The sequence below is a fragment of the Dama dama genome, chromosome 15 (genome assembly GCF_033118175.1).
Source record: "Dama dama isolate Ldn47 chromosome 15, ASM3311817v1, whole genome shotgun sequence".
Lineage (NCBI taxonomy): Eukaryota > Metazoa > Chordata > Mammalia > Artiodactyla > Cervidae > Dama > Dama dama.
The window spans coordinates 63,575,091-63,587,727 of record NC_083695.1 but is presented as its reverse complement, the minus strand read 5'-3'; the positions used below and the strand labels follow the sequence as shown (position 1 = coordinate 63,587,727).

The window sequence follows — 12,637 nt, the reverse complement described above, 5'->3', positions numbered from 1 at the left end:
CACTGCAGAAGCCAAAAGGGGGCAGGCCTGTCGGCTGGGGAATCCACCAGCAGACGCCACCGGCCCTGTCCTGACCACTTGTAAACTAAACAGTTGGAAAGGCCCACTATTCCCTGACTTTCTAGATCACTGCTCCTCTGTCCTTTTCCTGTCCTCCTTGCTTCCATTTCTTCAGCATCCTCTCTACCCTACCTGCACCCCCTCATGCACAGGTATTTTGATGTAGGCTGTTTAGGTCAAAAAACTTCCATGGAATTCATTATAATTATAATAAACCAGGTAACTGAAGTTCAGAGAGGTTAAGACCTTTCAACTAGTACTCTGGAGGAGTCAAGGGTCTGAGGGAACTGTAGAGTTTGAATTAATAAGTAATGGTTTTAAGATAAAACAAGGTTGCTTGTCTTTGGGGGTCAGAGTTGTCAGTCCATCACTGGGCATTTTCTGAATAGAGGCTGTGTGCCCAACTCAGAGCTAGTTCACAGGAGCAGGGGGAAGGAGATCAAAAAGATAGAAGATGAGGGCCCCCCCACCCCACCCCCAGAGAAAGATTAGTATTTAGTCTCCATCCAAGGAGCTGAGGCTATTTAATTGATTTTTATTTTGAAAACTTTACATCATTGTTAGAAGAAATTATTGGATTGGCTAAAAAGTTCGTTCGGGTTTTTCTCTAATACCGTACAGAAAAACCTGAACAAACTTTTTGGCCAACCCAATATTTAAAAAATTTTTTCTCCAATTGCATCTCTCAAAGTTTTTGTAATGTCTCCTAATTTTTGGCAATAGGTAAACGTAATTTTTTTTATCTATAAGCTCTATAATTTTGTTTACAAATAATACTTGGTTTAGAAATAATTTTGTTTCATTCTTTTTTATATAATCTTGAAAACACATTTCCATGCCTTCTCATAGACTTCATGATTATCATTTTTAGGCTGTGTACTACTCTCTCACATGGCCATACCATATTTAGCCACTTTTCTGTTGCTGCTTAACTCCAGTTTTGTTTTTTTTTTTTTGTCATTATAAATAATGCAGCTATAAATATCTTTGTACATATAGCTTTTTCTTCTTTTAAATTATATCCTGGAATCAGTGCCCAGAAAGGGGATGACCTGGTCAGAGTGTTGACTGTTTTTAGCTCTTGCTGTGTAGGGCCAGACTACAACTGACAGTGTTTAAAAACTAAATGATGTAACCTATGTACTAGCGCCCTATAGCCGAAAAGAATACTGTATAGAATAGGAACTGTTGGCACCCGCGGTGTATCAGGTCCCAGCAGATGTATACATCCCCAGCAGGACACCTAGGGATAACTGAGAGGCAGTTCCCCCCTTTGGGAGTACAGGAGCTGTGGCTCTTCAACCTTTTTCTCTTCCTAGGACACAAAATATTCAAAACTGCTCCCCATCTTAGGGCAGACCCAGAATTTGGTGAGTCTCCCAGATTCTGCAGGGACTTGAAACACAAGCGTGTTTTTAAATCAGGAGAATCTTAATCAAAGACGGTATAATTTTATCTAATAACAATGTATGAGATACAAAAATTTAAATATATTTGTGTAGGATATAAGATTAATAAAAGTTGATGTAAATATTAATTTATTAGACTTAAATTATTAATAACATCATTCAAGATGCTCCCATTTTTATTTTTTCTGCACTTGATAAAATATTCTCAGAGAAATGTTAGTATGTCTCACAATGATTATATGTTTTTTCTTCTCCTTTATATTTCTTCTGGTTTTTGCTTTATGTATCTTTGTTGTTAGGTGTCTAGTGGTTTATAATATCTATATTCTTTGGGAATTGTATTTTTTATTATTAAAAATATTCATCTTTTTAAAAAAAAGATAATTTTTGGCTTTAATGGAGCAGGTAGCTGGCTCCTGGTGGTAACACCATTCTTTTTTTCTCACATTCAAGAATATCAGGATGGGGAGTGGGTAGAAGGGATAAATTAGGAGTTTGGGATTAATAGATACACACCGCTTTATATAAAACAGATAAACAACAAAGACCTACTGTATAGCACAGGGAACTATGTTCTTTATTTTGTTATAACTTCGAAAAGGATCTGAAAAAGAACATATGTCTGAATCACTTTGCTACTTACCTGAAACTAACACATTGTAAATCAACTATACTCAATTAAAAAGAATATCAGATGCAAAATGAGAGGGATGGATAGATGACATAAGTCCATTTTATTTCTAAATTCAAGCAAACCATTCCCAAACCAGTCACTTGTCTTGTGACACAATTGGACAAGTAAGATGATCCCTATATGTGTAAATCTCTGCAGAGGGCATCTGGGTAGGTAGGCCAGTATCACGAGGAGACAGAACACTGGGGCTCAGGTGGCAGTATGAATTGGAGCCAAGAAAACTATGAAGAACCTGAGATTCAAAGGTCATAAGGTTGGCCAATGTATTGCCTTCATTAAATACTACGTACTAGGCACTATTCTTAGGCTCTGGGATACAGCAGTGACCCAAACAGATAAAAACCCCGACCCCTGGGGAGCTAAACATTAGGGGTGGGGGCCGGGTACAAATTAGTGAAATACTGATTTTGTCAGATGATGATAAACATAATGGGAAAATAAAAGCAGAGGAAGGTGACTCGGGGTTCCAGAGAGGAAGTTTTAAATAGGTCTCTCGGAGATGACCGGACCGAGACCATGACATCGGAACAAAGGGCGAGCCTTAGGATGTCTGGAGCAAAGCATTCCAGGAGCCCTGATGCAGGGCCTTGAGGCTGGAGCGACAGACAGGCCAGTGTGGGCTGAGAGCGGCACAAGGGGATGAGATCAGAGAGGGAGCTGGGGCCATTCCGTGGGTGGCCCTACAAGCATCTTAGGCATTCCGCTTCACTCAAGAGTAAGTGGACAAGAAGACGTGGTGCGATCTGGCGTGGCGAGTGTACTCCAGGGCGAGGGGGGCAGAGCCCACTGAGGCGGATAGCGGCGCGCTGGGAACCCAGGTGTTTGGACTCAACCCGGTTACCTCTACACGCAGCTGGTCTGCCTCAGACTTGAGGTCTGAATTGTTGGGAAGGTCAGAACCTACGGCGAATCCAGCCTGGAGGAGAGGTTTCTAGGAAGGTTTTGAAGTTCCCTTACAAACTCACGCGACGGTCTCATTAGCATTAAAAGAGTTCCAGTGTGGGGCTCTTTAGCAAGGGGAGCCTGCGCGACTGTCCAGTTACACCACTGTCCGCTGCGTGGCTTCGGGCAAGTCTTCTAATCTCAGGCCGACCCAACTAATTTATCTGTAAAATGGAGCTATAAATGCCCTGACTGCTTCACATTTTCTAGCGAGATCACTGGACAGCATCTTTAAAACATCACTGTCGTTTACAAGAAAGCAAATGTGAAAATGGACCTGACCTCAAAGGGGCGACTTTGCAAAGCACTTTCAAACTGGTTTCCAAGCTAGACTCCTCCGCGGTCGCCGGAACCTGCCCGCCTCTCACCTAGCGCCCGCGGTGGGGCTGGGAGCTCGGCCGGGCTGCGCCCGGGGCGGGGCTGTTTAGATCCCTAGACCCTGAGCTGACCCGCGGCTCTAGCGACCAGACTCTCTGCCCGGGCAGCGTGCGGGCGCGCGGAGCTGGGGGCGGCTGCGGGCCGCGGGCAGGAGGACGGGAGGGGCGGGCGGCAGCGACGCGGCCTGGGCGGAGCCGCCCCCGCCCTCCTCCCGCCCAGCTCCCGCCTGCCGCAGGCTCCACCAGCCCGCGCCGCGCGCTCTTTCTCCGACAGCTGCCAGGGAGCCCAGCTCGCCGCTCCGCGTCCTGCCCCGTCTGTCCCCTCGGGTCGCCACCCGCCGTCGCCGCGCCATGACCACCCAGCAAATAGTCCTGCAGGGCCCGGGACCCTGGGGCTTTCGCCTCGTGGGGGGCAAGGACTTCGAGCAGCCTCTCGCCATTTCCCGGGTAAGGGGAGCCCTGGGACCCGCGGGGAGCGGAGCCATCCCGGGCTGGGGAGTGGCGTGCCCTGGAGGGGACCTGGGGCGGCCGGAGCCCCGTGGGCGGGGTCGGAGACGGTGGTTTCCGGAGCCCGGGACGGAGCTGGGATCTCCGGGCGCGTCCAGGTGCGCCAGGTGTGCGGAGCGCTTTCCGCACGTCTCGGGCCCGCCGCCCTTGCCAGACGCCCAGCTCGCAGGCGAGCCAGGAGCTGCGGAGCATCCACTTATCGCGTCCGCAGGACAGCGGGGGGCAGTTTTCGTTCCTTCGCCCCGGCGTGGCGGCCGTGTGGACACGCTTTGTCAGCGGGCGAGGGGCTCAGGGTACCCGCAGATCCCGCTCGCTGAGAGATAGCACTCCCCTGTTCTAACCACACCGTAAAGCGGCCGAAAGCAGTTTGGAAATAGCAGGAACCACCTGGAAACTGAGGTGGAGTGTGTGGGAGGTTTACTAGGCAAGGGTGGGGGGTGGTGGGGGACTGCCCGCGGGGGACGAGTGAAATTAACAGCAGTCGAAGTCTTAACTCCTTGGACTTCATTCATGGCCAGGTTTTACCTCTTTAATGTCTTTTGGAGAAATGGCGGGATTTTGGAAACAAACCAACCCGAATAAACCCTCTTGGATATTCCACTCCTTCGCGGGAGATGGCTGTGACATATTTCGCCTGGCATTTTGGGATTATCAACCGATCGGCCATAAACAGGGAGGGGTGCGATGAGGTTCCTACCTTATGTGTATGTCCGGGGGTAGTGGTGGTTGAAAAATTCTAAGAGAGACCTCTTCTATTTGGAAGGGCCCCGGTTCAACTGGAGACGACCAGATCCATCATCCCCAAATAAAATGGAAACCCGAGGGAGATCCAGACTTAGCGTTTGGAAGCCCAGGCTTTGATCATCTAGTCTGGGCTAAAGGCAAGCTTGATGTCCCAATGAGAGGTGCCACATTCAATGTGCCATCTGGAAGTTGGCCCAGAAATTTTTTGGATTGAATTTAAAAGGGGAGCCAAAAGCATTCTGGTATCACTCTTTGCTAGGCCTCCCATTCCATTCTTGGGCTCATCTGCTTGCTGAAGGTGACCCTAGACCTGCCTTTCCAGTCATCTGAACATTCTTCTTTTTTAGAGGGGGAGGTTGGGGAGGGAGGGGAAGACCTACAGGTCCTTTTAACTTAAGTCCCTGCTTCCAGCCCTGGAAAGAATATGGGAGGTAGAGGAGAAAAAGAATTAGGGCCTCCTCTTGGTCTTCTGTCCAGCCATAGTCCTACCTACATTTCCTTCCAGGTGGGCCTAGTGAACTGACGAGGTCTTCTTTAACCATCCCACTCCCAGAAGGGACAGGTGCTTCAGTTCTTAGGCTCTGTCTCCTCCCTATCTTCCACCTCTTGTCCCCGGGGGGCCACTTTGAGTATTCCCAGGTACATGCTGTCTTCCCAGGCACCAGCCAGATTCCTCAAGTGCAGAAACTGCCTTTCCCAAATCTGGACCCCTGTGCCCAAGCTTGGCACCGAGCTGAACCTGGCTGTGCCCAGTAAATCTTTGCAGGCTTAGTAATAAATGCTTATCCAGGGAAGAGACATTTAGACTCGCTTACCTCATAGTCCATTTGTCCCCACTCTTTGTGTCTATAATTAACCTGTCAGCCCTCTCAGCTTCTGAATTTATGTATCACATGAACCTTTTCTTTAGAATTGGAGAATACAGCTCCTGTTAAGAATGGGAGACAGAGCAGGAGAACAGAGTAGCGGTGATTAAAACAAACAAGAAAACCAAAAAACTTAAAAAACTCTTGGGGGGAGGGGAAGAGAGATTTTACTGGTCATCTGTTGAAAGGGCAGTTACTGCCTATCACTTTAGCTGTTTTGAAAAGGCTTAATGCAAGTGGCACTGTGCAGGAATGATGGTATGGGGTGGAAAACCACAGTACTGTACCCTTATATGTTTATTTTTTTATTAGCACAAGTGTCATGAGCATGTCCCATATTCTAGAAACTATGCAAAGGCCTAGAGTTCCAGAAATGAGAAGACACAGCTCCACTCTCAAGATGTTTGTGGTTTAGTGAGGAAAGCTAATCTTTATAACACCCTGGGCTGTCCTTTGATTGAAAAGTGAAGGTGATTCAGAGGAGGTTACATCCTCTTGATGACAAGTATTTACCCGTTTATTCACCTCATTATTTCCACATGGAAAAAACATGGGCCTCTGAACTTCCTGAGCATGGGAAAGTCATTGTCATAAAGGGTCCCCAGTGGGGAAAATCTAGTGTAGGTTTGATTTTTGTTTCTTACTGGAGCTGTACCTGGAGGGAGTCTCCTGTCTGAGGCTGTCTTTTTTTTTTTTTTTTTTACATCTCCACAATGGGGATAAATCTGGCCACTGGCTGTGGGTTAAGGTATGTGAGATTTCTCTGTAAACAGTGAACAGTGTTGAGGTGTGAGTGTCCACAAAGTTATACACACCTTCTGGTTGGTAGGTGTGTTACATTTATCATCGGGGCAGATACAATTTGCTATGGTTTTGTATACGCAGACTTTGAGTCTCCACACCAAAGCAAACCATAAAATTAGGCTGGAAGAGGAGTGCCTTTTATTTAAATAGCTATGTTTGCTTTCTCTTGCGTGAATTATTCTGGTATTGGCTCCATCCTTTTGTTAAACTACTAAAGTTTCTGAATATAACTCTGTATCTTGGGTACTTGAAAATTTTTTTTTAACTTACTTTTATTGTGAAATTAAAAAGTCATAAACTAAAAATGCACAGCAAGTGGTTATAAATAACCTATAGGGTTACTACCCAAGTCAAGATAGAGAACATTACAGAGTGCTAGGCTAGGCTCCCTGTGTTATATAGCAACTTCCCACTAACTGTTTTACACATGATAGTGTGTAAAATATGACCCGGAGGGTGGGGAGGGAAGCTTAGGAGGGAGAGGATTTATATATATTTATGACTGATTCGTGATATTGTATGGTAGAAACCAATACAACATTGTAAAGCAATTTTCCACCAATTGAAAAAAAACATAAACCTCAGCAGCTCACTAACCTGCCTCCCTGTTTTTTGCTAGTTTCAGAACAGAAACAAACAGAATACATTTGTATGTGTGTGAATAGCTGCTTTTATTCCTCAGTATTTCATCTGTGCTTTTGTGATAAATTTTCAACCCAGATATCCAAATTTGGATGGATAAAACTATCTTTCTTCCTTTTCCCAGTTTTTCATTTAAGCCTCTACCTTGGACTCCCTACTTATCTAGATACACATTTGCAGTTGTCCCCTGAGATTTTTTTCTCTGTCAGATCTACAGTTGTCTATCTCCTTGAGTCCCTGCTGTGTCAATTTCTTATTTCCTCTAGTTGCTTTCAAGGGAAGCCTTCAGAGAATCCACACCCTGGCCAAAATTGCTGCTGAGTTTATGTTGACTGTTTTTCCTCTCCCAGCAACTGACAAAAGACAGGAAGGGGTGGAGCTAGAGATAAGGGATGCTCTTGGTAGGAGGAGTTGCTCATTTGCCTATTGAGTCCTGGGGAAGCCTCTGTTAAGAGCCTCTGGTTTTCACTCATGCATACTAAGGGGTGCTGAATAATGGATACTCTGTAGTCAGAGGGTCTTTTCTGACTTTTAAGAGTGTTATTTCCAGATTCAGGGGCTTACATCATGTCCTTAAGGGTGAAAGAGCAGGGCTTATCTGTCAGATTGTGAAAAGCCAGAATTGTTCATAAAGGCTCATTATGCATTTATGGCCCTTGCTGTGTGCTCCCTCATTCTGTGAAATTGATCACCTAGGAAATATTAGCTGCTCCAGCTGGTCTAAGGAGTGGAGGAAGAGGACAAATTACAGGGAATGTCATGGAAATGAATGCTTGAGTCTATGCCATGAAACTGTCTAAGCTGTGTTATGTCCCTTCGACCAGAGACTCTGCCTGTTACCCCAACTCCTGGGTGCCAGCCTTGTTGGCTTGTCTTTGAGGAGGAGAGAGTGGAGAAATGGTGTTAAGGTATTGCAACGGGATAGATAATTGAGAGGAGATTGTCATCTAACCACTGAGGTCACTTTCCTAGTCTGATCAGGACTGGGAGGAGCACCATAATTCGTCTTGTCCTGGGACTGTTTTCTAAGCTGTGCTCATTCCTTGGGCATACCTTGTCTTTGCTCCCTGGACGAGAGGGAAACAAGTATTCTTTGCCTTTTACAGGGGAGAGGCTCCATGCCCAAAGGTCAGGCAATTTGAATTTACAGATTTTTCAGTAATGAACTATGTCTTAACTTCTTTGTAAAGGAAAAGGTAAAGGCTCATTAAAAATGAGCAAATGTCATAAAATTAATTTTTAAAGGATGATTCGACTTACAGTGTGTCTCAGAGGGGAGCCTGAAAAGCTGCATGGTGGAGTGCCCAGGACAGGCACTCAGGTTGAACTCCAGTCCTGAACACCACACTGGGTGGCCCTGGGTATGTCACATGCCTTCGCTAAGGTTCAATTCTCTGTGAGGATAAAATAAAGAAACAAGTAAGCAAACCAATGGTTTGTACCCTTTGAATAGAGGGCCCCCTTTTTTATTGTTAAAAAGTGTCCCAGCCTCTCATATGGCATTAGTTGTATCTTTAACCACCAGTTGATTGAGAAAATGTGTTATGAACTCAGAAATATTTTTCAGTGAATTTGGGTTGTGTTAGTCATCTGTGAATATGTGTGCCTAAATGACTCTTGTGTTAATCACAAGAGCCTTTGTTTACACTTGACAGGTTTGTATGAGAATGTTTATTTGATCAACTTGCAACAATGGTCATAGTTAATCTAGTTAAACTGTATATAAGACTTTTTATATGCTAAGCAGTGTTCTAAATATGAATATATTCTTTCAGTAATCCTTGTGATGCTGGGAAGGTAGATAAAATTAAGATGCCCATTTTAGGGATGAAAAAAAGTCACAGAAATGTTAAATACTTTGCCCTTGTCATGCAGTAGTGAGTGGATAGAGCTGGATTTTGACTGAGTTATCTGACTTCAAAGCCATGGCCTTAACCTCTATGTCATAATAATATTGCAACAGTAGCTATTATTTTGTGAGTGCCTACTCTGTGCTAGGTGTGCACTTACATTATCTTTTTCTTCACAACCCAGGGACACAGGACACATGATAAATTGCAGAACTGGGATTTGAAACCAGGCAGATTGACTCCCAGGCCAGCTTTAACCACAGTATTCTGCCCCCTGATAAGCCATAACTATCAGTATTTCATTGGTAATAGTATTACCCAGCACCCAGGTCTGAGAAGTGCAAATTGTGGGACAGGTATCATCATGCGGGGTAGGACTCTCCCGGGCTCCTCACCCCTGAGACCCTTGTGGCCCGGGGCGTTTGCCGGGCTGGTCTCAACCCTGGTGCTCTTAGAACTCAGAGCATCTCAGAGAACAGCAACGCCCCTTCCCGTTCCTCCTGAAAAGCTAGAAGCCATGGCTCCACCCGGGAGAATTGACAGCCCAGCCCCGGGAGTCCATGGCCCTGCCGGTAGGGAAGAACACAAGAGCAGAGGAATTGGATGATTTGCCAGAGAAAAGCCTGCCTGGGTGGCCAGGAGGGGATTTGCGGGCAGTTTTTATGACAAATGAAGATTACCAGGGAATGGACAGATCCACCTTGCCCAGCCAAGGATGGGCCTGGAAAGTGGGAGCTGAGTCAAGTCCAGGACGAAATGTACCCATGAAAGCCTGAGATAAAAAAGGTAATTTCTATGTGGCACTTAGCACCCCGTGTGATTGTTGATACTGTTATTAGCACCAGTGTGGGTGAACTGGAAAGGTCATCTGTAACTGAGGTCTGTGGTGTGTTTTCATATGTATAGTACACTGCCTTCTCAGGAAATGCCGTCAACCTGAAAGACAACTTTCTGAAGAACGCTCTGATCTTGTAGAAGAACAGGTTCTTGACCAAAGACTTGGCCTAATTTTAATAGAGATGACTACTCATATCAGATAAGAAGATAAGGACATAGGTATGACCTATATAGGGTAAAGAGGTCAAATGCATACAGATAGATGAAATTCAGGTGATGTACCAATGATTTACATCCATTAAAAATTACACTTTTGAAGCTTAATGTGATCAGGCTCTATATGCTCAGTTGTGTCTGACTCTTTGCAACTCCAGGGACTGTAGCCCATCAGGCTTCTTTGTCTGTGGGACTTCCCAGGCAAGAATACTGGAGTGGGTTGCCATTTCCTTCCCCAGGGGATCTTTCTGACCCAGGGATCGAACTTGGGTCTCCTGCATTGCAGGCAAGCAGATTCTTTACCAACTGAGCTACCAGGGAAGTCACAATCAGACACTATGAGTCAACAGTTCTCTAGTTAACCGCTCAATAGAGAAGTGTCCACATGGCATGAAAGACATATCAAGAATCTTCAAAGCAGCACTATTCCTGATAGCCCCAAACTCAGAACAACTCAAATGCGTTAACAAAAGTGAGATGGAGAAATAAATGCTGGTATATATACACATATATTTATAACAAATAATGAAATGAAACACTGCCTCAGTGAGAATGGAGGAATTATAACCATGCATAATAATATGGATCAGACAGACATACAGTGTTGAGAGGAAGAAGCCAGACATAACACATAAATACCACATCATTGCAGTTATATAAGACTAATCAAGCCAAAGTAATCTATAGTGTGAACTAGAATTAATCTATAGTCGGGATCATGGTAACCTTTGCCAGAAGGCTAGTGATGGGAAGGAGGCACGAGGGGGTCTTTGGAAGTTCTGGTAGCGTTCAGCTTCTTTGATTCTGATTCCATGAACTCGCTTTGTTTGTGATAATCCATCCAGTTGTTTATTTACAAATCGTGTCCTTTTCTGTTTGTGTGATATGCCTTAATAAAATGCTTACATTAGAACTCTTGTGCTTTGTATACAGGATCAAATAGTATAAAAATGTGGACAGCCCACAGTAAAAAGCCTTCCCCACACCATTTCCCAATCTTACTTCCCAGAGGTAAACACTGTTTAACAGTTTGCTGCAAAACTTTTCAGACATTTTTCCATTCATGTAGCATTTTAAAAATCAAATTACCATGTCATGATGAAATATTTGGATGTCATTGCTTTGTGCTTTCTGCCTTGTTTTTAATGCAGCAAATCAGGAATTAAAGCCATCTTGATGTCATGGGAAAGTGAAATCTCGGTATCAGCCTGACCAGGATTAAAACCTTGTCTCTTCCCTGTATTAGCTGCAGGGTCAGCCTCTGAAACCTCAGTGTGGGAGTAATAGTACTTTTCTTCAAAGGCTGTGGTGAGGATTAAGATGGTGTATAGATAGAGCCTAGCAGTTTGGCTAACACACAGAAGGCATTGGGATGCAGTGGTACTATGAAAAAATATTAATGGTAGCTACTGCATATTGAGTGCTTATTATGGGCCAGACTTTGTTTTAAACTACAAATGTGATTTCATTTAATCCAACCACGAATGAGATTGACCCTATTATAAATTTTATTTAATAGAGACTTCCCTGGTGGTCCAAAGGTTAGGACTCAGTGTTCTCATTGTGATGGTCTGGATTCCATCCCTAGTTAGGCAACTAAGATCCTGCAAGCCAAGTGGTGGAGCAAAAAAAAAAAAAAAAAAAGTCATTTGGTAAATGAAGCCTGGGCACAAAGAGTATAACTGCCCAAGGTTATATGTTTGGTGAATGGTAAGGCTTTGGGTTGTGGATGATTGTTTTTGGGGCTGTTGAAAAGCACATAAGGGGACTTCCCTGGTTGTCCAGTGGTTAGAATCCGCCTTCTAGTGTAGGGATGCAGGTTTGATTCCTGGTTGGGGAACTAAGATCTCACATGCCTTGGGTAGCTAAGCTCACATGTTGTAGTGGAGAGTCCCAAGTGATACAACTAAGATCTGATGCAGCTAAATAAATAAATATAGAAACAAAGAAAAAGCATATGGGGTTCAGAGGGACTTGTATGGGGACTTTTGAGAGATTGATGACTTCTTAATCAATTAGTCAGGGTATTCTACTTTGCTGTCTGAGTTTTAGTTCTATTCCTATGTAAGAAATGATGGTTGATCTTTCAGACTAAGAGAGCTTTCTCTCTAATTGGCCACCCGTTAGCATTAATAGTTTCCTTTTGCACTGAACCTTGAAGTGAAGCTAGATTAAGGCACAGCTCACCTACAAGGACCTGAACTACTTACTGCCTCATTTTCTTAAGAAAAATGGTTGTAGAGTAACTAAGAACAGTTTGAAACATTCTTGGGGTTTTCAGGCTGACTTGCCTAAGCACATACAGCTTCTGTGGCTATAATGTGGCTTCAAAGTCTGTGCCATAACCTCGACCCACAAATAAATTGAGTCAGAAGTCTGACTAAGGAGAGTTCAAATTCCACATCTAAATGGCATACTGTGGGTCTGGGCTCTGCTATGTCACCCAACTCGGAGTCTTTTAAACTTATATATCTGAATACTTTGACACAGCCGCTAGTTCAAAGGAGGTGTCCCTCAAGGTACATGGCACTGAGTTTGAACTTGAATTTCAAATTTCTTTAGTTCAGTCTTGTTTTCTATGATGTTAAAAATGCTAAACTATCATTATTTAATATTTAATTAATACAGCCAACTTGTAAGATGGATTTAAGGTGATTTACAGCAGTAAAATACATAGCTACAAAATTTC

General features: G+C 44.2%; 1 protein-coding gene across 1 annotated transcript in view; it reads left to right on the top strand.

Moving 5' to 3' along the window:
* Positions 1-3,718: 3,718 nt before the first annotated feature.
* The window catches only part of PDLIM1 (PDZ and LIM domain 1), a 40,389-nt gene continuing 31,470 nt past the window's right edge, over positions 3,719-12,637 (top strand). The window contains exon 1 of the mRNA XM_061162239.1: positions 3,719-3,929. Coding sequence (XP_061018222.1) covers positions 3,834-3,929 — 96 coding nt within the window. The 5' untranslated portion in view covers positions 3,719-3,833. The remainder of the gene's footprint in view (positions 3,930-12,637) is intronic.